Raw genomic sequence first — 26,736 nt, 5'->3', positions numbered from 1 at the left:
GCTGGATTCGCAAACTAAGAGTTTAGATGCATATGTATCAGCGCCTACAGTATGAGCTTTGTCCCAAGGTTAAGTATCCTCATGTATGCATGAAATGATTGTTAAATGATCAAAACGTGATTGGCTCATTGAACGGGGCAGTCCATCTGGATCACGTGCCCTCGATCCAAATGTAAACGGTCGATTTAGCTCGATTGCATTTTCTCTCAGGGACAGAATGTGGAGAAGGCGCTCAGCACCGCAAATATGCCCAGTTAAGTGGCGATTCTCAGGGGGGAAATGTGAACTCCCGGCGATTTAATCCATGGCAACTCCATCTTCCAGCCCAGTTCCTCGGCGCCACCGTCGTGGACTCACTCGGAGTGCTGCCGCCTGTGAGCGCTGTCGACGGCGAAAACAAAAAGTAAGCCTTTCTTTCGTCTTGCTGAACCGCATTCCTCAAGTTCGGCTGATGACCGTACCCCCAGTGTGATGGTAAAACGCCAATATGCGGGCCGTGCGCCAGGGCGGGTGCGACATGCATACCTTCAGAAAGACTATTGATTCGACAAAGTGATGCCGACTGTAGATGTCAGTCGCTTCGTGAACAGTTGGCATCCTTGGAGCGTCGCTATGAAGCTCTAGCCCAACAGCACGAGGAGTTACTAGCACAGAAGGATAAGGACAGTCTGCATGATGGTGCCAACCCTCGAGCCTTGGATGGCCTCGCGTTGGCCAATTCCTCATCCCATCACCACGATACCATGGGGACTTCTGAATCTGTTGTGCCTCAGAGTCGAGACCTACGGCGTAACGCCAATTGTTCTTACTCAGGCCGCATTCTCCGGCCAACTTTCTCTAAGAGTACTAATATTGAGGGCATGAATATGAGCACATTGAGTTGCGCCTGGAATCTCTGGGGGGATGATTCAATGCCAACAGAACAGCCTATTTCCTTGAGTCTTCTCAATGATGCTGCCTATGTAGAGCTTGTGAATATCTTCTTTGAGCGCCGCTGGCCTTACCTCCCAGTGCTCCATCGGCCAACCTTCGAATCCAAATATCTTACTCCTTTCATGACTAATCTGGAAGTCGACCCGGTATCCAATTTCTTTGTATATATGGTCTTAGCATTGCGGCGACGGAGAAGTCTTGGGTCGAGCAAGAAAATCGGTTTATTCATCGGGAATTCTTCGGTCGGGCCGTGCTGGAGTTGCATTACGTTATGCGCATCGATGATTTTGAATGCGCGCAATGCCTGTTGCTTCTTTGCATGTATGGCCACAATGAGCCACAGGCAGTGAATTTATGGTACACATCGGGACTTGCCCTCCGTTTGGCAACTGGAATCGATCTGCATCGCCGTGAGAGTCTTGTGGGTCTAGACTTGTTCCGCACGGAGATGTCCAAGCGGGTGTTCTGGTGCGCGTATGTCATGGATTGCAGCATTGCAGTCAATATGGGTCGACCGCTGGGCATTCAAGACACAGATATATCTACCCCTTTGCCTCTCCAGCTATCCGATGATCAGTTACGTGATGCAGTTGAGCCTCCCGATCCAGAATCCGTGACAATTCCCACGGTCACAGATACCTCAACATTTATACACATCATAAAACTACGCCGAATGAATGCCGAGATCTACAAGGCCTTTCATCCCGCCGTACGTAGCTCATCTGCGCGCAACGAGATAGATACCCTGCGATCATATTATTATTCTGAATTGAACATGTGGCTCGTCACTGCCCCAAGATACCCCCATACTCACTCCACTTTCCAGTCCCTTGAATGGTTTCATATTGCATTCAACCATGCAATCATGTCGTTATATCGTCCATCTCGCACCGCGCCAATCCTCTCAGCGGATGACCTCCGCATCTGCACCGAAGCAGCCATTGGCCTCATCAGCTCCTATAGCTCACTTTATGCGCGGAACAAAATAAAATATACCTTTGTGGCAATTCACTCCCTTTTCTTGGCTGCGTTGACTATGCTGTACGCCCTTCGAGCATCGCCAGCTCTCCGCCAGGATCTGACAAAACCTGTGATCAGTACGAACATCTCAACTTTTCTAACCCTCTTTCGCGGCATCTCAAACGGCCGTGCCGTAGGAGAGAAGTGTTCTTCCATTATCGAGCGACTGGGGACCGCAATCTTAACTTTGTTCGACGACACTGAGCAGCCAATCTCTGCCGTGGACGATGAGTTCCAATCATGGTTTGGGCTGCAGACGAACATATTTTCACCGCGGGATCGGGACGCGATATTTGGAGACCCTGTGGGCATGTCTCCACATTTACCTGATGTCAGGGTAGATCTACCGTGGACTGACTTGTTCATTGAAGGGCTCGATATGGGCGCGGTGAGTGCCTGGAATTTCTTCTAACGGGCAGCAATTTGCGTGATCATGAATCATGATCTGTTTGAATTTTGGGCTGAACAACCGGGAACGGAGCACCGGTTTGACTGGATTGTAAATAATTTTGGGCGACAGTAGTTGTGTAAATCAATGTACATACACCAGACATTAATCTGGGCGTAATTATTACCAGGGTAGGGTTTGAAGGCTCCGGAGAGGACCGAGAACTCCGTTCGGCGAAAGGAAAAGAACGCCGACAACCGACGGTCGATGCACCCGAAAATAGCAAACTCCAACCAACGTTTTGCCAACAGCTCAAGTGGATAGATAGGTAGGGTCAGTGCTTATCTTCAATCCAGGACAGCCAATTCCATGCCATGAATCGCAGAAGACAGAGCAGATCCACCGATCAGGCCAGCAGCCCGTCCAAACGAAGGAAGATTGTTGCGTACGTGACCCGCTACCCTGGATTTTGGTTCAACTGGCGATCGAAACTCATCGCACCTTAATCCAACTACAGTTGTCAACGCTGTCATGACCATAAAATCAAATGCTCCGGAGACCAGCCGTGCTCCAAATGTCGGCAGGTTGGGTGTGCGGACAAATGCGAGTACACACCAAGGGATCGACAGGTCAAAGTGAGCGAGAAGTATGACTCACCATCTCACGATCTTATCGGGCATCAGAGCTTACATGCCAAGTTATTTGAATTTTCTTGAATCGGAAAACCAACGCCTGAAAGAACAGTCGGCATCCTCGGCCAACGCGACCGAAGCGGACCATGACGCCGAGCCAGAGCCGGTGCCACCAGCAGACGCGCCGGATGAGAGCAATACCAGTGTGCGCAATCCCCTAATTGGCGACCGTGCATGGTTTCACCGCTACGATCCATCTGCACCTCCACTTTTCGTAGGAGAGGCGGCCTGTACAGCGTTTGCGACACGCTTTCGTCGGTTTCTGACGGGCAACAATGCCTTGCCTCATATCCCTCGGACACAGTATGTCAAGGAAGAGCAGATCGCAGAGGCCAATGCTACCAATGTCCAATGGCCCAGTTTCCAGCAGGCTCGATTGCTGGTAAAGATAGCGTTACGTCAGGTCGGCTCTATATATCATTTAGTCCTTCGCAAGTCGACGTTGGAGAAACTCGAGGAGATATATCGAACGGGCGACTTTGACTGCACTGTCAATCAATGCAAGTTCTTTGCTCTTTTCGCGTTCGGGGAAGCTTACTCGATGAGAGCTGAGCCCTTATCTGGGTCCAGAGTGCCGGGGACCTCGTACTTTGCGCGCGCCTTGAGCTTGGGGCAGGTTTTGCCTGAAAGAACAAGTATCACACATCTAGAGACCCTATTGCTATTGGTAAGTGTCCTCTCCCCGCAAGCAGTAAATCAGCTAAGAAACCAGTCCTTGTTCTCTTATTACCTTAACCGACGTCATTCGGCCTTGGTGTTGATCGGGACTGCCTTGCGGTTGGGGCTGTCGATTGGACTGAACCACAATATTCCCGAGTCGCAGCTAATCGACCCCGTGGAGCGTCAACACCGTATCCGGATATGGTGGACGATATACATCTTTGATCGCATGTGGGGATCTAAGATGGGCCATCCTTCACAGATCCCTGACGATGACATCCACTTGGACATGCCCTCCAATATCAGTCCGGCAACGCTGCACGAGGAGCAATTCACAGATACGGAATATCTGACAGCTAATGTTAAACTAGCTCGAATCGTGGGCGAGACCATTGCAAAGCTATACAGTCGACGAAAGTATAGCGAGACATTTCTACAACGGGTGCAGAAACTACTGAAGGCGTTGAAAAACTGGGTGGAAACGCTACCGGAACATCTTCGACTTAACGACGACGATCCGGGGACTTATATGAAACATATCAGCTCTTTACATCTTTCCTTCAACCAGGTATGTCTTGGCTCATTCTGTATGTCCACGTCACCTCTTTTAACCAGCGAAAACAGTGCGTTATATTAACCACCCGTCCAACGCTCCTCCACCTCCTCATGAAGCTCAACGAAACCAACTCCCCAAACCCCAACCACGAAAGCATCTCTCAACCCGTCTTGACCCTCGGTGAAGCCTGCATCCATGCCGCCCGCCACTCGCACTCCCTCATCCTGACAAAATGGATCAACGGCTCCCTCCCAGTATTCGGCTATTTCCACGCGCACTATCTCTTCTCCTCGGCGCTCGTACTCGCAATGTCCAGCTTCCTCCCAATCGGCAGTCCATCCGACCTGGGAGCCTTCGAATCCGGTCTAGAAGTGCTCCGGTCCATGAGCGAGAACGGGAACCTAGCGGCATCAGAGTTCTACCACAACCTAGAACAAGTGAAACAGTGTCTCGACCTGCGTAAATCAAAGGACCCTAAATCAAACTCAACCGCTGGTCAACCAAACATCACCGCATCAGGTTCAGGTCCAATGATACCTCCATCCACCTTACCCCCGACAGCTTCGGCAGTTACCCCTGCCACGACTGTCCCCGTTCCCTCCCTACTCACAACAGCGGGGGCCGATCTGATCAGCCATAATCCGGGGTATGGCCCTGCTCAAAGTAGTAACACCACCATATCGCCAGGAAACTTTACATTCCCAACGACAGCAGGGGGGATAACAACGGCAATGGCGTTCCTGGAACCAACGATGCAGGACTTCCTGGCTCAATCCGACTTTGATCTGGGATTGTTACATCCAGTGGATACATTCATGAACGACGAGAATCTGTACACGTGCCATGGATTATAAAGAAAAAACAATTCATCAGTCTATTAAGTTTATCTCTATACTTTTAGATCTATCTCATCTCTAATGTCTATAAGAAAATGCTTTGTCGTAACCATAACCATATCCATACCCATACCCATAATCATAAGATCAAATCGAATCAAAACCCTGGTTTATCATGAATGCGGAACTTCCTCTCCACCCATTGTTGCATATCCAGACCCCATCGCGCGGTAGCCATCGTTAACAGACCACCGATGATGGAAAAGATCACACCTACACAATTAGTCAGTCACATATAACCTCCCGTAACAAACAAAAAAGAAGAAGAAGAAGAAGAAGAAGAAGAAGAAGAAGAAGAAGAAGAAGAAGAAGAAGAAGAAGAAGAAGAAGAAGAAGAAGAAGAAGGTCAAACATACAAATGGTAAAAGTCCACCCAACCCCAATGGCATTAATAATCGGCACCACAAGCGCACTACTCCCCGCCGAAAAGATATACTGGATGATATACTTTCCAGCGATGACTTCGGAGCGCTTATGCGGCAGAGCCTCTGTATCATTATTAGCAACCATTCCACGCCTTTGCACACGTGACAGGAAACAAAAGAAAGAAAGAAAGAAAGATAGATGGATGGATGGATGGATGGAAAAACTCACCAGCAACATAAGTGTTCAAAGTATTAAAACTGCCCATAAGCCCCCAACCTGCAAAAAACGCCGCCAAAATCGGCACGACCATACCACCCTTCTCCTCCTGCAGGGTCCAGCCGTAGATCAGCGCCGAAACGGGTAGCACGGCGAACAGGGTGACGAGGCCGGAGTTGAGGCGATCCTGGGGCAATCGGAAGCCGCGACGGACGATGTACTTGCGGACGGTACGGTCGGAGAGTTTGCCGCCGATGATGCTGCCGATCAGGAAGCCAGCTCCTGGGGCGAGGTAGAAGAGGCCGGAGATGAGTGCTGTTGTGAGGTGGAAGCGGGGATTGAAGATTGAGCGGGCGGATGTGAGGAGCGAGTATTGGAATGTGGCGAGGAGACCGCAGGTTAGGTCCTTTTTGGGGAGGTATTGTTAGTTGATGAGGTCTGGTTTAGTTTTAGTTAGTGGAAGGAGGGCTTACGGAGAAGAAGACGTTGGGATAGACCCATTGTCTGAAGATTCGGAGGGGATTGAAGAGGCGTAGGGCGGAAAGTACTGTCCTCTTCTCTTTTTCTTCGGGTTCCTCTTTGGATTCCTGTTTGATTTCGGGGACGAAGAGAATGGCTAGAACCAGGCCGAATCCTGTCATGCCGACTTGGAGCCAGTAGATATTGCGCCAGCTGGAGAAGGTGACGATGAGGCCTCCGATACAGGGCCCAATTGCAGGACCGGAGACAGATCCAGCCATAAAGAATCCCACGGCTGTACCACGGACAACCTATCGGCCATTATTAGTACTTAACTGACTAGTACACAGGAGCATAGAGAAAGGTAGCGAAAAAGTACCGGTTCAAAAATGTCCGCCAGAATGGTCTGTCCCGATACCATGAATGACGTCCCCGTCAAACCGCTCAACACTCGAAAAGCCGTAAACATCTTCAAGTCTACTGCAGCCCCCGTCGCTGCCGAACACACACAGAGCATGAAGATCGCAATGTTATACGAGAGCCTTCTTCCAATCAGATTATTCAAGGGACCCCAGATAAGCGACGAGAAGCCCATAGCCAGCAAAACGCCGGCATTGGTGATGTTGAGGGTCTCAGTGGTGGTGTTGAACTCCTCGGCGATCTCGGGGGTTGCAGGAAGAAGAGATGTGCTCGAGAAGGTAACGGCAAGAGTCATCCAACTGACGACGAAGAGGATGATACATTTCCGCCACAAAGGAAGACCGTAACCCTTTTCAACTTTGCTGCCTTTCTCTTCCTTCTCTTTCGTGGCCCCGTCTATAGTTTTGGGGGTTTGAGATTCAAGATCGGGTTGACCCATGGCCGGCCATGGAATTAGGGTTCGATCTTAACCGTTGCTCGGTATATGCGAAAATCTCACGGTAATCCAAAGTTAGGCCAAAATTAGAACAAATAAGAATGGATAGAATGCCTGAATAACTACAGAACAGAGTTACTGGACAGTTAACAACTATAAATACATGTAGATCCGGATTATTTTCCGCTATGGGTCGGCATGCCGTTTGTGTGGCCGAGACAAGGGACACCGCTACTGTCGACGTTCGGAGTACAACACCGAGTCGGCAGAGGTAGCCGACATCAGACGTGACTCGACGCACCTCAATACCTACGGACGGAGTATATAGTATACAGTTACACTGATTAAATAGGCAATGGACATAACAAGGTATATTCGAAAGAATGAACGATTGAGTTATTGGCTAAAGTATGTACGTCTTAAGGTTCCAAAAATCACATGGATAAATACACTCCAACGAACGAAATCACCCCCCAGCCACATTTCACTATTCTGCTAACATTCTTGAGCCCATACATGTTACTACTTTACAGCAGGAGCATTCCAGCACCGGCAACAAAGGCAGTCATGATGTAAGCTCCGAACTGCCAACCGCCAACCTTGACGGCCATTGGGCTCACGGCACCGGCAGCGCTGTCGGCGCTGGAGGTGGAAGAGGAGGTGCTGCCAGCGGCGGCACTTCCGGCAGTGGGAGAAGCGGTGACACTGCCAGTACCAGCGCTGCCGGCCTGCTTCAGCAGGTCAGAGCACTGGCCATCGCTCTTGGAGGCGCTCTGGGTGTGGCCCGAACCATTGAAGTCACAGGCTTGGTCTTTGTTGGAGCTCTTCTCGTACCACTGGTTCATGACGAAGGAGAGCTGCTGCTTGGGAGAGCACACACTGTACGCTCCGTACTTGCCCTTGGTGCCGTCCTTCTGGATACCATCGCACATTCCATCCTTGGCGCAGATGTAGTTAAACAGGTCCTCGTAGTCGTCTTCCTTGACGGAATCCTTAACGACGCAAGACAAGGAATCAACCATGCAGGAGCACAGATCCGGGTTAGGAGAAGGAGGGAGTTCACTGGTGGCTTCCCAGTCCTTGCCAACCGCAGGGCAGGATGCGGTAGCAGCAGCAGGGGCAGTGTAGCTGGCGCTGTTGACGCCAGTGGCAGTGGCCTTCTGGATTTGCTCAGAGAGGTTAGAGAAGTCATCGCGAGTCTTGACGCTGTCACCATCGACCTTCACCAATCCATAGTCGTTGGCCTCCTGGAAGTACATGTAGACGATACCACCGCTCCAGACGTTGTTCATCTTGGGGCCGTACAGGACAGGGGTATCGGTGAACTTGCGAGGTTTAGGGTCGTTGCATCCATACTCGGAGAAGAATGCCGGAACAGGGAAATCCTTGAATTCCTCAGTGCGCTCCTTGTAACCAGAGGTCTCGAAGGACGAATCGCCGCACCATTCGTAGATGTTGTAACCGAACATGTCGATCATGGCATCGCTCTCACCGCAAACGAGGTAGTTCTTCAGGTCATCACGGATGCTAGCGTCATCGTCGGTGGCGTAACCGATGAGCAGGGATTCACGGTACTTCTTGGCCTTGATATACTTCTTCATGTCACGAACAGCGCCCTTGACGAATGCAATAGAGTTGGTATTGTTCTTGTCGTTGGCGACCTCGTTACCGGCAAAGAAACCAATAACATTGGTGTAGTTGGCGAAGGCATCGACAACGCTAGTGTAGCGGGAGTACAGGTCCACGTCCCACTTGGGGTCGTTACGGTTGATCGACTCCGAAGGGGAGGACAGATCGGTGATAAGGTAGATGCCGGCGTCGTCAAGCATCTTCATGCACTCAGTGTGGTCGGCCTTGGGGTCAACGGCATAGGTACGGATGACGTTGGTCCGCAGTTCCTTCAGGTAAGGGATATCACGCTCGCACTTCTTGGGGTCGGACAGAGGGTCGGTGTAGTCGCCGTTGGATTCGTTACCGTAGCCTGTGCTGGAGCTGCTGGTGCCATTGGAAGAATATTCCTCTATAGATCAACATTAGTTCCCAGTCCAATTACCTCGACTCAAGATTTTCCGGCATGGAACATACGCTGATAGGCAACACCACGGATGAAGCTAATATCATATTAGTTCCGCCATCTCACCGATGCTTTGAGCGCCAGGGGTTTTCCACTTACAATTCAGTGCCATTGTTGGAATAGAAGAGTTTGTTCCCCTAAGGCAGAATTTCCCAAGTTAGCCATGAATGCGACCGCGACAAGCGCAACACCTGATGACTACCTTCGACTCGATGGCAGGCAAGGTCGCCAGGACGCTGCCCACGAGCGAAGCCCCGGCAAGAGCAAATGCGGCCTTCATGATGAGAATCTATTGACAGTCGTTCAAACGTATACCAGCCGCAGCGACGACAGTTAATGATCTGCAGCGGAAGACAACGAGGGATTGATCAACTTGATCTGCAGACCCAGTGATATCAGGTCGAATTAATGAAATAACAATCGCGGAGTGGATTGAGAAAGTCTAGAAGAGTATATATACTACAACGAGTGACTGACGGCTGAAACACTGAGCCGTGGAATGGAATTGCGGGAAATAAAAAAAAAAAAGTATCCAAAGAGGTATGTAACGAGGGAAGGAAGTGATAGGGAAGAATAAGAAACAAGAAATAGCAGGAGGCGAGGAGGCGACGGAGAAAGGAAGAATGGACAGGAGTGGGAAAGGGGGGGGCCGAGAGGAGCCTGAGGTTTAGTCTGTCTGGCCTGTCTTACTTAGAATAGAATCAATCGCCCTGTTTGACCTGTTTGGTTCGTTGTTTTATAACAGGCAACGACGTAATAATAATGATCAACATCAAAATATTGAAAACCCACCGCATGAATCATGGCAACTGGTGTCCATCCCATGTCATTGTCTCGCTGCCATCTTCTTCATAGTCCTGGCCAAGGCACGAATGCCAGTGGATCAAAAGGGAACAGATTCTGTAGTAGTCATTCATCCACTGCGTTCATGCCTCTAATTCCTAAGAATAAACGCCAACGGAGCACTCGGGACACTGGGATTCGGTACATACTTTTTACTTTGCCCAATGACTGGACCCTTTAACTTCAGGGTAGCCCAACTAGTACATGTGGGCCCTGAAACTAGTCGGTGGAGACTGACCCTTAATTGGTCACGATGGTCCCCTCGGCCCTGTATCACCAATCTTACGCTGTATTACACCCGGTCCCGACCTTGGCTCTGTGTCTTGTTCCCTGCCAATAATTGCTTGTGATTCTTGACCGGTGGGGCCGAAGTCCCTTGGCCTCTTTTTGCCTGTCTAATGAGGTACTTCAGGACTTGGTTCAAGCCAGGCGATAATTACTTTGGTGTAACACAAAACATTGATCAAGTAGTCAAGAATTATATATCACATCAATGTGTTGTTTTCCTTTCTAGAAAGGTAGCCTATCTGACGCCCCGGTCGGCATGGACCGCAGGGATAAACGTACGGTACAGGGCTTACTCAGGTTGGTAACACGGATAACACCCACAATACATTGTGATTACCAGGAACACACCCTTGGACACCTGAGAGGTCCAATGGCAGGGTCTTACTCTCCAATGTCGAGGGTCGTGACCCTGAAAGGGGTCCACCCATTGAAGCTGACCGAAACACTGGTGGCGGGAAAATTTTTCACTGCCTTTAATAATAAGATAAAAATACTCGGTATCAGTCCATTGCATCGTGAAGACGGAGTAAAGATTTTAGACTTGCTTTGTCTGATGTAAACGAAGGCCTGTCCTTTGAATGTAATTAGATGTACGAAGTATTTCTGTTTGGTTTCAGAAAACCTTAACGTCTGTCCAAACCTGACCCCATGAATATATAGGTACAGCCTACATGGAACCCATGGGCCTGCAGGAAGGAAAATAAAAAACAATTAAAAATTGAGATTTAACCCTCCATCACTTTGTGCGTACATAATTTACAGGGTGTAAAGTGACCATGAAGGACAAAATCCACTAAGGACCGAAGTGACGTCAAGAATCATACCTCAGCATCAGCAAGGAGGCGGGACCTTCTCGTTGACATCCTGATATCTTCTCCTCTATTCTACCGTCATTCAGTGGTTGCAAAGGGTTATCTCGAACCTTACTAATCTCCTCCGTACCCAAAACAAGGCATGGTTCATCATGAAACCGACTGCTCTACCGAATTATTTATGGGTTCTCATACCTTGCCAAGAAGTACAGCATATGCAGGGCAACTACGTATGCACATGGGAGTACCTGAAGGGTTAAATTAGTACCACCATGTGATTACTGTGTACAAACTATATTATATATGTTGGGAATAAGGTGTTCAAGGCACGACCTTAACGCTTGTTTTGGTCGAGTGGGATTGACATTATATATATAAAATAGTATATCGTAAAAGTATGCTATTTACTATGCAGTTTTCTATACTTTTTATTTACCTAATATCTTACTATCTTTAGACGGAGATCATATATTATCTTTCAATGGGCGTAGCTCCTATTGAACCATTGGATTTCCCACTTTCATGATGATTCGCATATCTTCGTGGATGAAGGTGTAGAACGCAGAAATACTGTCACCACCCTGAAGATTTGGCGACATCTATGATCTTATGTTGGCTGAACTAGTGTCGACCAAGAGAATTAACCTACCTACATTGCCCTTACTGAGTAATTGTGACTTCGCGGCAGTTTTGAGCCCAGTTTACCTCAGCTATTTAGCGTGGAGTTGTATGTTTTAACCCAAATTGCGACGGAAAGAAATCCTATAATCACGATAGCGCATACTCAGGGTTGCTACTATCCTGTAGAAGAGAAGCGTGTCTGAGTCGGACTAAAGAGAGGGCATGCTGCTATCAAGCTGGAAGAATCTACAGACGCGCTAGAGCCATAATGGTAAGAACTAGGAAGCCTCATCGTCTCCAGCTATTCGTTGTGCCGATTATCCTTGAGTGCACTGTGTTCTAGGGCCCGCTCGGCGATCGATCTCGGCATGCTTAGTGTCTAGTAGTAAGCTTCCCAGAACTATGTACTAACCTTGGCTTGGTATAGGGTCGAGCTTATGAAAAAGAGATAGGAACGTAATCCTGGTGCCTCTATAAGAGATAGTCTACCGTTACGCTGGAAAGGAGAGAAAGGGAGCCTACTAAAGAGCATGAGGTCCATAACCTAATGTACACAGGGCAACATGACGGAGTGCCATGCACTTTGCCTCGCTCAAATCAGATTTACCCCATGGCTCGCACGGTGTAAATGTCGTCTAATGGACAAGCTACTTCGGCTTCGGTTAAATATCACTTATTGGTGTCTGTTACCCAGAAGAAGTGGAGTAACGCTAGGTCCTCCGTTCAGTCTCTAGCCCTGGGTAGAATAATAATATAGATAAAATGGATTCAGCGACTAGGGGACACGCCAGCCTAGTGGGGGTGTATGAGCTAATAGCTGGCGTCTCAAAGCTCATATATATATAGTTGCCATTGGGTTGCTACAAAGAGGACAACAAGAGAAACAAGAGTGTTATTCTCAGTCTAGCAATACTCATCATTACCTCTGGTTTGATCTTTACGAATACCTTCTACACCCGTCGATCCCATTACAGGCCCCGAATCTTGAGTCGCGGATGTTGGAACTGGTACGGGGCTTGTTTGATTCACTTTATCTTTTCATCTTCAAGTCTAACTGTATTCCTTTAGTATCGTCCTCAAGAACCTTAGCCGCCGCCTCCCGCCATCAGTACAACTGGACGGCTTCGACATCTCATTTGAAGCCGTCCCTACGCAAGAATGGCTCCCTCCCAACATGAAACTCATCCACTGGGATAACAAAACTGATGTTCCGAAAGAGACGGAGGGTAGGTATGATGTAATGCAGCTTCGCCATTTCATATTCGTATTGCTGGCGGAAGAGATCAAATATACCCTGGAAAAGCTATTGAAACTGTTAAGTATCATAAATCCATCTTTCTAAGCATCTAGACCATTAATAACAGCTAACCAGAGCCTGGCGGTTACCTCCAGTGGTCCGAAGTTGATATGACCTCCTTCCGTGTGGAAAAAAAAACGATCTGGAGTCAGCACTCAAGCATTGACTGCCATGGTAAACAACCCCAAGGCCCAGACCCGCGCTTGTGATCGACATGGTTGTCGGATTTGCCGAGTCTGTTCGCTGGATGCGGCTTCGAAGCGATCCATACGGATGTGCGCGATGCGCCAAGCTACTTGATGACGGCTATGCACGAATGTAACCTGGTCATGCATGGAATTTTTATTCGGAAAACGAAGGACGAGGCGGGAGCTGGAAAAGTTGAAAAGAACTCATGCCGCAAATATATGACCAACATTGAATACAGGCGCCTTGTACAAGGAGGAGAGTCCGCTTCCTCGGGGGCGGACTAAACCGTCATACTTTTTTCATTAGTACCCCAAGAGTCATGCCCTATCATCGGTTCTGCGACTGTCCCCTCAGCAACTAAGAAAAACCCAACGTCAATGATGGTTGGGACCGCGTAGGCAAGTCCGTAACCCAGCTGTGGCTGATATGTGGCGGAGTTACAAGCGTCACCAGCCACACGCATTGACCGATCCTTAGCAAAGACTTATGTACCGAAGTTCAAGTCAGTCCAGCAGGAAGGATAAGCTTCCGTGCCCAATAAGTCCACCAAAATGGGTCCGGGTCAGGGGTTGAAAGTTTTAAAGGTTTGGTCCTTGAGAAGCTAAACTCGTACCCACCAACATGATCAATTTTCTTCAGTGTATTGTCCAGGTATGGATATTACTCATCTTTTGGCACACTGGCAGTGGTTTGGTTGTGACAAATGTATGCATCTCGGTGAGGCCTGAAGTCATAAAAGTTCTCAAGTTTGGCAGTTCCAGCACACAAAACTCTGTGATCCAAGAAATTTGGGTTCTGGATCGCGCGGCCACTAACCAAGTCTTATACTAGTTCGACTTGGTATGGAGACAACCACCACACTTGGCGTCCTCCCCCGTGTCTGTCTGTATCATCCCTTGCGCGGTATCACACCAGCATAATTGGTGATTATGAGATTAAAGAACGAATGACATGCTCAGACCGCCGTTCGGAGAGCATGTCTGCCCATCATTGGCAGGAAATCTCCAGAATTCCCACCCAAGAGTGCAGGACACGCACCAGGTTTAAGGACGATCTACCATGACTACCAGAAATGCGCACCCCCAGTGTGGCTGTGTACAGATGAGTTATTGCTTGTCTGGGACTCTGGGACAACATACGTCGGCCATCAATCATCGTTTCTCTCGCTTTGGGAATTTCCCCTTAATTTGCTTTTTGTCTGTCGTCTTGGCTCTCTGTCTTAATTTTGCTTTCACTTTTTTTTCCACCCTTTTGCTGTCGTTGAGATTCTTTGAAACTACTGTAGGCGCTCTGAAAGAGGAGCACCCCTTGATTATCGTTCAATCATTTTAATTGAGACTCTTTATTTCTTTTTATTTATTTTTTTTTCGTCACACGTCTGCCTTTAGAACCGGTCGATTCGCTCTTCTTTTTTTTTTTTTCACCCAGAAAACTAAAACTACGATCGCTGTTCTGCCGAGAAGGCTTGTCGTACTCAAGACGTCTTGTCCTGGTCTTGGATTTCTTGGTGGCCACAACTGAGGCTGAGCTTCTTCAGACCCATCACTCAAGCCACACAAGGCCCCTCTATCTGATATTGTCGCTCAGGCGAACATCACCTTAGTACGTTTTTTCATACTGCTGCCTATCTATGCTCAGCATTGATGGTTCCCTGGCTACGGCGGGTTGTGCAACTGTGCCTCAACATGGCGCCTCCCGTCACCAGGCTCGCTCGTGGCTCGATAACCTATAATTAGTATACACACGAATTATCATTCTAATCTTCATGTAGTTTATAAGTATTGACTCCTCTTCCCACGATAATAAGCGGGCAAGAAACTCATAGGAACAATGCGTATGTCATGTCAATTCCTCTTTCCTGGATCCTGACCGTGGTTAACATTGCCTGGGAATGCAGACAAATATCGACGTCAAGCTAGGAACCTGGCATGGTATGACCAGGATGGTGAGCCGTCAACTCACAATCCCTTCAAGAAATTTCGACGCCAACGGCCGCGCCGAACGGATTCTATCCAGCTCGAGAGCAAGCTTACTCCCATCCGCACTGCAGGAGATGTGCCCCTTGACGAGGAGCGTCGCCGGCGGAGGGATATGACAGACGGCTTGGTAGGCCCAGAGCATTCGGATACTTTCCCTCCAGAGTCGTCTGGTACCGATCAGGGTACTCCCTATAGAGCGGGACGTGAGCCGTCAATGCACAGCAATGAACCTATTAACATTCCAGCCCAAACCGGACTGGATGAAGATCAGATGGGAGGACCTCGAAAGAGGAGGACCTTCGCGAGCGGATTTGGGGATAAATCTCTAGATGGGGACATGAATTCGAACTCGGCAGAAGATGTCAAGGAGAAGCCGAAGTTTACCGCCATGGGACAGTTAAAAGCGACTCTCTTCAATTCCTGGGTCAACGTCCTCTTACTTGCTGCTCCAGCTGGAAGTAAGTACACATGTCTCTGACAACCAAGATCCACTGCTGACTATTGCCGAGTCGCATTGAACTATGTCGATGTTGATCCAGTTGCTGTGTTCGTGGTGAACTTTATTGCCATTATGTGTGTATCCCCCGTCTCGAAGCGGACCTTACGTTATGTAACTGACACAGGGCAGCCCTCTTGCAGCTATGTTGGGTTACGCGACAGAAGAGATTGCCATGCGGTATGATATACAGACTCTTTGAAGTAGATGATAGCTGATGACTCTAGCACTGGCGAAACCATCGGTGGCCTACTCAACGCAAGTTTTGGGTAAGAGAATTTCTGCTACTTCTACTTGTCACCTTGACTAACAAAATATTAGTAATGCCGTCGAACTAATTGTGGCTATTATTGCGCTGGTCGACGATGAAGTCGTGATTGTACAGACTTCCCTTATTGGAAGTATGTTGTCGAACCTTCTCCTCGTTATGGGAATGTGTTTCTTCTTTGGAGGCGTCAACCGCCTGGAGCAGCATTTCAACCCGGTCGTTGCCCAAACAGCAGCCAGTCTTCTTGCGTTGGCAGTGGGATGCTTAATTATTCCCACTGCCTTCCACAACTGGTCCGGTGGTAAGTCAATGAACAGCCCCCTGGGATATCAAATGCTAATTCGACTCCAGCAGGCGACAGTGGTGTTGCAGAACTCTCGCGAGGTAAGTTACGTTCGCAGGCAGCTCACGGATCATTTCTCACAAATTGTAGGAACCAGTATTATTATGCTGGTCGTATACGGATGCTATCTTTTCTTCCAGTTGGGCTCGCACACGGAGATGTACAATAGCCCGAGTCCCAAAGTTGAGAAGAGACGTGGGAAAGTGAACGAGGGTGACACTCATCGGGGAATCGCACAGATAGGCAAAATGACTGCCACCTTAGCGGGACAGAACGCACAGCAAATGCAGCTGCAAGACCCCGACGAGGAGGAGGAGGAGCCTCAGCTAAGCATCTGGGTGGCTGTGCTGACCTTGGCTATCGCGACGGCCCTAGTCGCGCTGTGCGCTGAGTTCATGGTATGATGCACTCCTGGAATCCGTCAATCACACCAAGCTAATTGCGTAGGTTGATTCTATCAATGCGATTACGGACCGCGGCGGTATCTCCAAGACCTTTGTGGGATTGATTCTCCTTCCGATTGTGGGCAACGCGGCGGAACATGCTACGGCCGTGACGGTGGCATGCAAGGACAAAATGGACTTAGCAATCGGCGTGGCCGTAGGGTCCAGCATGCAAATCGCATTGTTGGTGCTTCCGCTGATCATTGTGATTGGATGGGGCATGGGTGAGTAAATCTCAATTGTGTTTTGTGAAGCTGTACGTTGCTAACTGCGTGTCTAGGCAACAATGACATGGTACACTACATTCGACTTATTCTGACAATAGTAGCCAGTTACTGACTCTAGCAGACTTTGTACTTCGACGCATTCCAAGTGATTCTGCTATTTGTTGCCGTTCTGCTGGTACGTCAACGCCGTCCTTAATCAATAGAACTTTACTAAACAGAGCCAGGTAAACTATCTCATCGCCGACGGAAAATCCCATTGGCTTGAGGGCGTCCTCCTAATGATGATGTACTTAATTATTGCCGTGGCAGCTTGGTAGGTACCCACTCTCACAACCGAAAGATGCAAGCTGACGAGAGCAGATTCTATCCCTCTCATACCTAGGAAGAGATGCAAGCTTGATACGAAGACTTCCGAAGACTTCTAATGTCGCCGTCCAATATACGATGATACACTAATTTGAATTGACCCGATGTTGATTATTATGTTTCTGTCATACGCCTTTTAATCACTACAAATGTTATACGATAGTGGATACCTCAACAACCCACCCCGTTCATAAGACTCCAAACCTAAAGAGTAACATCCGAGAATACCCATCACACCATACACACACACACACACACACACAGACCCTCCACCAACCCAGCACCTTCCTGAATATCTCATCTCACCTTCCCAAAAGACATGGTAAGGTAGTACTTCGTATACAAGAAAGAAAAACAGAAACCCACAGGCGCCAATCCATTACCAAATACCTCGGCAGGAACCGCCTATCACGAAACCAACGCATCACCACCCAAGCGCACGTGTTAAATCTACCCCACAAAACACTAAATTTGCGTATTCTCCAAGTCCAGAGTTACAGAAGCTAAAGGGCAATCCGCACCGGAAAAAAATCCCCCCCCCCCTCTCCTCGGTTGCCTCCTACCTTTCCACCCTCATACACTGGGCGGTTTAGCGCTTACGGAGTTCCGTTCCGCCGTTCACTGCCTGCTATCGGTATTCGCCGGGGAAGTCCTCGAACCCCCCGGATTTTGATGGTCTCGGGTAAATATTCTGGACTCGGACGGGAGGTCTAGCTTTATGTAATGGAAAATCCCCCAGATAAATGATGATCGGTGCTAGACTGGATTGCTACTGTTGTAATTGGTGGTTTGTGATTGGGGGTTTTGTCTAATGGAGGGAATCCCATCTATTTTCGTATGTAGGTACGGGGTAGTACCAAAGAGGGGGGTGTTAAGGTTACGGTCTCGGAATGATGAGTAGGCTGAGAAAAGGACAAGAAGCGAGGTATATCAGGCTGCCACAGGACAATTCCATCCCCTGATAGCGCGACGCGCTATACTAATGCGTCATCTCGCGTATTGCTATTGCACACACCTTTTCAGCCCCTGGCAGCTGATCTTGGTGTGCTACGTAGGAGAGAGAGAATATAGTTGGACTAGGATGCCGGATCTCGGGGTTCTAAGCCGAGGATGCAATCGGAAGAAGTGCATTGAAAGTGTTTACCGAGCTACATTGCAGTTTCAGGCGGTTACAGCGCAGCTCGATAATTGGACTACGTGGACAAGTCACATCGAGCGCTTGACTTGACTCGGTTTCATTTCTCCCTCGTGAGCTGTGCTGAGTTCTGGTTCTTCGTCTGGACGAGTTGGCCTCTAGCAAGTGGGTGACTTGGGAAATGAAACTTCCACGTGATTGATAGACCCTCGACATCCATGGGGGTGTGTTTGTCCGAATCTGTGCGCACGTCGAGCGCTGGCTCGCAATAACGCCACTGGGCTCGGTTGGACAAAGGCCAGTTTGACGTGAATGGCTGCTGTTCAGGGGACCCATGGGCTCTGTACCTGTGGCGCCAATAGATGAAATGAATTAGCTTTGGGGCTGAAGTGTCAGGCCCCCGTCAGGACCACCAAGAGTCCACGTCGACCTTTAGATTCGGCGAGCTCCTATCCCGGGTCGGCGAATGTCGAGGTCCCGTGAAGACTCGCAATGTCCTGCATCTGGCAAGGTCCGGATCTATTCTGTCTGACGGGATTTTTTCCCTTTTCTTTGTGCGTTTGGAAAATAAAGGCTACACGGCCGGATTGGTGCACGAGGAAATAGACACATGGCATGGTGCACAAAGAAAGGCACAAAGCGTGTCTTCCCGTCGGGCGTACCTTTTTTATCGAGAGAGCGGTTGAAAGACTCGAGCTCCGCCGTTTATGATCGTGGATGTTACTGATGTAGCGCCCAGAGTGGCGCCACGACGCCGAGGAACGATTGGTCTCATGGTAAAATTATTAAATATGATCGTGGATAGAGCACTATGGAATCGAGTGCTCCGTAGAAATGGAGTAAGCCCTAGCTATCTAGAGCACGGAACACTCCGTGTGCGATCCGATGGGAAAGCACACATGGCTTAGCTAGCGCTCGCCGATATTTAGCCAGTTCGCCGGGAAATTGAAAGCTGAGGGAGGAAATAATCTCCCAAGCCTTGTATGTATCCAATGACGGTTCGGGGTAAAGTGCAGCGAGATACTGGATAAAATAAGACGCCGTACTCCGTCCACAGAGGTTCGGTTGGTTCAAAGGTACTACTGACAGGACCCCAGACTCCGGAAATTTTCTTAGTTCCGTTAGTGAGCTCGATACCAATGTTTAAAAACCTAGATTAATCCCATGTAGGTAATAGACCTCCGTTTCGGAAAATCTTCTTTTTTATTCGATCCAGACGGCACTGGGGCTAGGCCGAGGACAGATGGATACACGAGGCGTGGCGGCCAGTCGCGACAAATGAAAACCAGTCAGATACGGGGCTATTCTTAAGCCGTGCGGCCACTGGCCGAGTCCAGAAGGAGTACATCAAAGGATGGGGCCGACCATGCCGTTCCCAGGGTGAGGGAGTGGGGATCTCGCGTGGGAGGATGGATCCTGGTCGTTACGCTTGCTTTTATGGTCCAGTATTTCATTGCTTCCATGTTGAATCACGGGGTTGTTCTTCGGGAAACCTTAGTCTCGGAGTAATAATGAAGAGTTGAGGTTAGTCAAAGGTTTGGAGGGGTACAACCTCACCCGTCCTGTACTTCCTCCGTAGGTAGTACTATATGCCCAGGTTGCATGGTACTCTGCACCTGCGACATACCACTGTAGTACCATTGGAGGTACAACGTGTCATCTAACCTTCTTATTGTGACTGGTGCCGTATCATCGCCCTTTCTACCGTAGAGAAGAAGCAAATTCGGACGATGTACTAAGTATAGGTCCGGATCGACTTACACAAGTACTTTGTACCTACACAGTACATAGTTACATCTCAAGGATGATACAATTCGAGTAAAGCTTCAAAATCTGCAGAGCACCTGACACGGGAGAACTTGGCTGCGGGTAGTATTTCCTCATATAGCAGGTAGGAAATAATACTCCTTCAATAGGATGCAATTCTTTTTTTTATTTTTTGATTTTTTGATTTTCCGTTGTATTTTTTTATTTGTGTTTTTTAGGGCATCCCGTACCACCTTTCACCTTTCTCCATTGACATCGGATTTCCTCCGGGGATCCCCGATTATCCCACGGCCCAAACTAATATTACTTAAACGAATCATAACCTAATTATGAACGAAGAATCAACGAAGAGGCCATTTGCGGGGATCGGTTCGCTTGTCTAGCCTCGGGTGGTAACTGGAGACCAATCATGAATGGCGGCTGGGGCCGAGCAGCGACACGGGACCGGTTAAAATGGAACTGCGCAGAGGGCGGGGAGTTGCCGGTCTAGGAATTCCGATGCTGGTCGGGTCGGGTTCGATTCATTCCCAGTGTCGTGGGGTCATACTGTACGACTCCCGTGGACAAACAAAAGATCTCATTCTTTACTTGAAGATACTCCGTACGGATCAATCCATACTTAGGAACCGAAAAAAAAAAAGAAATTAGAGGTTCATGAGTTGTACAGGTGATAACTATATCGTATGAGATTTGGGATCCAAGTCGTACACATGACCTAACACATGATATAATATAACATGATCTTCTCCGTATGGACAAACTCTCATGTGCAGACAGCGTTTTCCGTGTCGATCGGGATTCCATCCCTGTGAGTGCCAGCCAATCTCCGTTGGGGTAGTTCCTGGTCCTCAAATCAGTATCTAGACAAGGATGAGCAGTCCATTAGGATCTCGCTTCCCTCCCCGCGGGGAGGCCCAAAGCCTATCAGATAAAAATAAAATAGAAAAATAGGAAAAAAAGGTCAGCCTGCGTGGCTAAAGTTACAGCTGAGTCCATACCCGACGGACGAAAATAAAATCCCATCAACATGAGTCGATACCCGAGGTTCGTTTGTTGAGGAGTGTGATTCATTTGCCGTTTCCCCTCATTTTGCAATTTTTGGATCTTAACATTAGAGTTTGGAGTAAGGATGCAGCTGGGGTACTGTCAAGCTTGGGATCGGTGTGAACTTATAGGGTCCAACGTGAGCTTGTGTTTGAGCTCCAAGTCAGACATCGGTGGATGGCATGATGTTTCTGGCTGTGTCTTCTTCTTAACCCCGGATAATAACCGATCGGGATTATAGATGCGACCAATCTATGGGGAAGACGAACGAAGGGGGGAATAATTAACAAAACAGGAGCGAAGACAGATCTGGATAAATGTTATGATTGACATTTATTTTAACAATGTGTGGATGCGGCGTTGCCCCAAGAACTGGATAACCGTTTTGCCTTTTTAGACGACAATAAGCCGGGGAAGGGAAAATTGGTTATGTAATAGCTTGACTGCTGGAGAAATAATTTGCAGTGTCAAGTGACGTTCCACACGGCTGCTGGTAACCGGCTTCTTCGGTCGGTCGGTAGGGAAATGAAACTGGAATCCATGAGAGGTGCACCTTTCATTTTTTTAGTTTTTAATACAACAGCCCAGGTCCAGGTCCAGTATAGTTTCTTGCATGATTCATGATTTCTTAATTGCATTGTACATCTAGCTCGACCACCATGCTTAGTGGATTTTAAGTAACCGTTAAGGTGGATGTCAGACAGTAGTCACTGTAAGAGTTTCCTATCGATCGGGTCGGGTCTACTGGCCGCCAACTGGTAGTTCCCGAAGGACTTCGTATTATTACGAGCCATGACAATCAGACGGCAGCGTCTCCGGACGGAACCCCAGTAAAATTATGGTAATTTACCCGACTCTCGGCCACTCTTTTCCTTTTGCCTCCCCACGCTGCTGTTGGTATGGTCTACTCTCTGTCTACGTTGGCATGTTTTGCCCGGTTGGACATGGAAATTGTTCCCGGATAGAATACTTCACGTCAATATTATACTATGATCTGAATTTAAATTCTACCCCTCAAAGAACAATCACTCCCACCCTCAGTCGTTTCCCAGCATCTATGATCACATTCATCGGCTCTCGGAAACTGGGGCTCCACCTCCCACTCTCCGGCGGCTCGGTCGCGTCCTTGCATCGACTTGCTGCTCACCAACGACACTAGACCCACTGGGGACTAACGCTGGCCGGGCCTCCGCAATTCCTGCCCCAGTGGATGTGCCTGAGATTCCTTTTAGTCTTATGCCTAGTTAGTATGCTCGTCCGGAAGGAGAACAAGAGAGAGAGACAGACAACGAGAGGAACCATTTTTATTCCTCGTCTTCCCTCCGTCTCCCCCTTTGATTACCCTTTTTTCTTTTTTTATTCTTTCCTCCTTTCCTCCCCTTAGCTCCTCCCCCACACTACCTTACCTCGCACCCGACGGACGGGTGTTAAGACTTTCCCCATTTCCTCAGCCATTTCGCCTTGCCGGACCGGTGCCCCGACCCTGGGCTGAGAGTTTCCCCCACACTCCGCTTATTCCCGCTTTTTCTCTCGTCTCTGAGACTTTCTGGCGGTGGATTTACTGTGCTTTTTGGCCTGCTCCGTCACTGCACTCCACACACCTGTTGCGGGCGTGCTTTTACCCACGTCGCACATTACCCTAGTTCTTTTTTTATTTCTTCTCTCTCTTCCCTGTTCTTCCGCCTCATCATTACTCTTCCGCCTGTTTGTCATTTGAACGCCAGTTACCACCACTTACCGAACTGTCTGTAAGGGGTCCAGTGCTGCGCACGGGAACATACTCGAGAGACAAGGAAAGAAAAAGAAAAGAAAAAAAAGAAAAAAAAAAAGTACGCTACGGCGCTGAAGGTCGGTCAACTTTTCGGACTTTGCGTGACCGCGCCTGTTGTACTAACGCAAATACTACAGCCGGGGGAGGTCGGTCCTTTCTGTCACCCCTTTCCCTTGAAGCATCACGACACTGGTTCGGAATCCCGGGGAAATATTACCGGAGAAATACCGCGGGAAACAACGCTGAGGAGGCATCACCACACGTGTCGCCAGCAGTTGTTGGGGCTGCATTGTCCCTCCCCCTTCTTGGATTCCCTCCCTTTGATCCGCCCCCTTCTTTTCTATCCGATCGACGAGGGAGACGGAAGCCCCGTCTCGCGCGCCTTGATTCTTTCGCCATAATGCGGTCCAGCATCGCCTGTGCACGCTGTCGTCGCAGCAAGATTAAATGTGTCAATGCCGGCATCGACACCACCTGCCGCGCCTGCGAATCGTCCGGCCGAGAATGTGTATATCCTACGCCAGCCATCGGTGTCGGTGGAGCTGCTGCCAAGCGGGATCTCGCTGCTTTGGCGGATGGAGATGATCGCAATGGAGACATGGATGGCCCGAAAAGGCAACGGCCTCGCAAGTCTGTTGCAGTCTCGTCATCCGCAGCGAAGGATGCCGCCAAAGGAACCCTCGATGTGCTCGATTCGTCCATCTTGACGGTTAAGGTCTGGGAAGCTGTGTTCGACTTATTCCAATCACACTTTGCGACTATTCTACCTTTCCTGCACCCTGCTACCTTTATGGGCCACATTCGACAGCTGTCCGGCCCTCAGTCATCCTCATCATCTACCGCCCCTACAAATCAAGATAATTCCCGAGAAAACGCTCAAAGCCCACCGGCGGCAAAATCAGATTTAAGTCCCTTGATCCCCCTCGGAGTGCTTGCTCTCACCGCTCGTTTCCATCCCCAACTTGTTGCATACCACTCTCCCGCATCCCCAGGAAGCCCTTCCAATCCAGCTCTCGCATCCGAGTTCTATGCGACAGCACTGCGCAGCCGGCTGGCCGGTGTGGACGGTGCCAGCCTCGCCATAACCGACTTGACCCGTGTGCAAGCATTGTTAATGTTGGCGCTCCACGAATGGGGCATGTGTCGTGGTAAGAGTGCCTGGTTATATGTGGGCATGGCCATCCGACTGTCCCAGGCGATGGGTCTTCCCTACGAACTAGAGAATGATGTCTTCTCACGAGATGGCCCCAGATCACCTGCGTTTAGAGCGGAAACAGATCTCTTCGGCATTTCCCGACGTGGTATGGAGCCAAAGGAACAAACGTCCGATGATGTTATCGCGCAAGAAACTAAGCGACGCACCTTTTGGGCGTGTTTTATCCTTGATCGGTGTTTGAGTAGTGGTAAATATCGCCCACGCATGATCCGAGTCAAGGAACTGGGCATTCAGCTACCTAGTGACAACGCATTCGCCTTTGGAGAGCGCGTGCGTACCTCGCGCCTGAGTGAGCCCGTGGTTCGCCGTCCGCAGAGCTTTGGCGCGCAGGGTGTCCAGATCCCTAGTATTCGTCAGAGTCTGGGGGGTTTTGGTGACGACAAGCTTCCCAATAATATCACCCCTGACCCAAAATCTTGGTCCCCTATTTCTCGAAGAAAGGACTCAAGTGAGGATGAGATTGATCGCTGGGAGATTGGCGCGGAGGAGGCCGTGTTGAGTCGAGTCATCCGCATTATCCGCATCTGGGGTAGTATTGCAAAGTGGTCCTGCGCTGGTGGAAGAAGGTATGCTACTGCTTCCTCTATCTCAATTAGATAAAGCTAACCAACAATCATAGAAATGAACAATTACCCCCATGGCATCCTGACTCTCAGTTCTCTAAACTTCGCTCAATCTTGGGTGAATTCCAGGATGGACTGTCCCGCAACCTTCAGTACTCAACACGCAATACGGATACTCATATCATGTACAAGACTAATCTTTCCCCCTACACCCTGATGCATGTGGTCTACTTTCTCTCGGTACTCGTCCTTCACCGCGCCTACATCCCTTTCCTTCCTGTACGTTGTGCAGAGCCCGTTGGTCCTCTAGACGACCCTCTCTTTCCCGGCGAAAAAGTGGGCGTACCCGATGGTTTCTGGCGCGAAAGTGCTCGCGAGCTCTTTGGTGCCGCCCGGCAGATGATGGACCTGGTTGTAACCTGTCAGGACCGAGGTGTGCTCGTCGAGAACCCATTGGTGGGCTTCGCTGTTTACAATGCTGTCTTCATTGGTATCTACGCAGCACACTTTCCACACATGGATCCGGAAGGCATCCTTGGTTCCAAATCTAATTCGGCCGGTGATGGCAATCAACAGGGCCAGGGCCAGACTCGGAAAGCTCTTGATATTCTTCGCGAGATGCGGACACGTCTCAAAATGGCACGTGGGTGGTTCCGTACACTCAACCGACTCCATAGTTATTTCTCCAAGGTCAAACAGGATTTCCGCCGGCACTCCCGCAAATTAGACTCGATCCCGGAGGTTATGGACATACAAACCAATGGTCCCCGACCTGTCCGTGAAGGTGGAGTGGGTGGCGGTCTTGAAGAATTCAAAATGCTGGAAAAGTTGTTCCTTGACTTTGGTTCTATCGAAGACCAGTTACCAGAAAACGGCGGCGATGAGGATGGCGCGGCAGGAGTCAGTGATCGTGTGACCAACATCAGCGACGCCGGCAGCAACACTCTTCGCAGTGATCCAGGAGAACCTATGGAGATGCCGCTAGATGGCGCCGGTGGACGCCGTGAATCCTGGGTACCCATCAACAGTCCCGGTATGCCCCTTCCTGGACCAGATGGCGAACGACGTCCTAGTCTCCCATTACCTCCCGGCCGGTCTTTGCAATCCCAATCTCCGTTCTCGCTTCCATCGCTGCAGCATCACCCGGAGGGGCCCCTCTATAACAATTCATCGCCTACCCTTCCGGCCATTGGACCGGCTGGTTCCTACGGGGCTCCGCCCGCCACAACAGCGGGTGCAACCTCGTCACAATACAGCACAGTTGCATCCCAATCTGGCCGTCTTCAGCCTCTAAACCCATGGTTGGGCCCCCGCCAGCAACCGCCACCACCACCATACTCTCAGTCGCTACCCCCCATTAATGCCGCCGCATCGCATGGTCTGCCGCTGTTGCCACCTCCCGGCTCGGCGCACCCGGCCGCCTCACCCCCAGCGACGGTAGATGGGATGGACAGCTTCACCTCAAATAGCATGTGGTCTACGAGTCTGGGTGGCGAGGACGTGCTGGCGTTTCTGGAGGGATGCGAGTACGATCAAATTCCGGGGATCATGCCATCGGACAACGGACTCTCGGGCAGTTGGCTCAGCACCGTCTGGACCGAATTCAGCCGTTGACGCTCCTTGATGTTTTCTTTTCCTTTCTAGCTTTGATGATTGATATTGGGTCATTGTCTTCGCATCCTTTCGTCTGTACTATTATTTTTGTGCGCGCGCCATGTACTGTATGAGTATGTATGCCGTTTCAGCGGAATCACGATCACACGAGGGTTGGGCACAAGGTCGGTCAAAAGGTGGTCCTCAAAAGGTATTTGGAGGATGGGACTTGGTATCGAGTTTGACTGCTTTCCTGGGCGTATGTTAGGGATGGATTGATTTTACCTTGAGCGCGGCGTCTGGTTGATTGCTTGACTGGAATGGGATTCCTTGCGATTTGCATGACTGTTTAAACGACT

At 49.5% G+C, this 26,736-nt stretch overlaps 7 protein-coding genes across 7 annotated transcripts; 5 read left to right on the top strand and 2 right to left on the bottom strand.

Moving 5' to 3' along the window:
• Window positions 1-304: 304 nt before the first annotated feature.
• On the top strand, window positions 305-2,365 carry AO090001000639 (uncharacterized protein; the record flags this gene model as incomplete). The annotated part of the gene is made up of 3 exons (XM_023234639.1): window positions 305-403; window positions 468-1,079; window positions 1,127-2,365. 3 exons carry the CDS (start codon window positions 305-307, stop codon window positions 2,363-2,365), a joined length of 1,950 nt encoding a protein of 649 aa, XP_023089744.1.
• A 624-nt stretch (window positions 2,366-2,989) lies between these two features.
• AO090001000638 (uncharacterized protein) lies at window positions 2,990-3,728 on the top strand (the record flags this gene model as incomplete). Its single annotated transcript, XM_023234638.1, has 2 exons — window positions 2,990-3,700; window positions 3,726-3,728. 2 exons carry the CDS (start codon window positions 2,990-2,992, stop codon window positions 3,726-3,728), a joined length of 714 nt encoding a protein of 237 aa, XP_023089743.1.
• Window positions 3,729-4,263: 535 nt separating this feature from the next.
• AO090001000637 (fungal specific transcription factor domain-containing protein) lies at window positions 4,264-5,103 on the top strand (the record flags this gene model as incomplete). Its single annotated transcript, XM_001819086.3, has 1 exon — window positions 4,264-5,103. The coding sequence occupies one exon, from the start codon at window positions 4,264-4,266 to the stop codon at window positions 5,101-5,103; it is 840 nt and encodes a 279-aa protein (XP_001819138.3).
• A 139-nt stretch (window positions 5,104-5,242) lies between these two features.
• On the bottom strand, window positions 5,243-7,045 carry AO090001000636 (putative MFS transporter; the record flags this gene model as incomplete). The annotated part of the gene is made up of 5 exons (XM_001819085.3): window positions 5,243-5,358; window positions 5,502-5,633; window positions 5,740-6,133; window positions 6,201-6,497; window positions 6,566-7,045. 5 exons carry the CDS (start codon window positions 7,043-7,045, stop codon window positions 5,243-5,245), a joined length of 1,419 nt encoding a protein of 472 aa, XP_001819137.1.
• A 524-nt stretch (window positions 7,046-7,569) lies between these two features.
• On the bottom strand, window positions 7,570-11,110 carry AO090001000635 (glycoside hydrolase family 72 protein; the record flags this gene model as incomplete). Its single annotated transcript, XM_023234637.1, has 4 exons — window positions 7,570-9,023; window positions 9,128-9,153; window positions 9,216-9,253; window positions 11,072-11,110. The coding sequence occupies 4 exons, from the start codon at window positions 11,108-11,110 to the stop codon at window positions 7,570-7,572; spliced, it is 1,557 nt and encodes a 518-aa protein (XP_023089742.1).
• Window positions 11,111-14,996: 3,886 nt separating this feature from the next.
• Window positions 14,997-17,347, top strand: AO090001000634 (hydrogen/calcium exchanger domain-containing protein; the record flags this gene model as incomplete). The annotated part of the gene is made up of 11 exons (XM_023234635.1): window positions 14,997-15,009; window positions 15,064-15,603; window positions 15,655-15,718; window positions 15,774-15,821; window positions 15,869-15,910; window positions 15,963-16,650; window positions 16,700-16,919; window positions 16,976-16,989; window positions 17,044-17,097; window positions 17,141-17,235; window positions 17,305-17,347. The coding sequence occupies 11 exons, from the start codon at window positions 14,997-14,999 to the stop codon at window positions 17,345-17,347; spliced, it is 1,821 nt and encodes a 606-aa protein (XP_023089741.1).
• A 6,058-nt stretch (window positions 17,348-23,405) lies between these two features.
• Window positions 23,406-26,398, top strand: AO090001000633 (putative C6 transcription factor; the record flags this gene model as incomplete). The annotated part of the gene is made up of 2 exons (XM_001819082.3): window positions 23,406-24,787; window positions 24,841-26,398. 2 exons carry the CDS (start codon window positions 23,406-23,408, stop codon window positions 26,396-26,398), a joined length of 2,940 nt encoding a protein of 979 aa, XP_001819134.1.
• Window positions 26,399-26,736: the final 338 nt, after the last annotated feature.

Source organism: Aspergillus oryzae, chromosome 2 (assembly GCF_000184455.2).
Source record: "Aspergillus oryzae RIB40 DNA, chromosome 2".
NCBI classification, from domain to species: domain Eukaryota; kingdom Fungi; phylum Ascomycota; class Eurotiomycetes; order Eurotiales; family Aspergillaceae; genus Aspergillus; species Aspergillus oryzae.
Note: the sequence above shows the minus strand (reverse complement) of the source record. Positions and strands in the feature narration are given on the sequence as shown.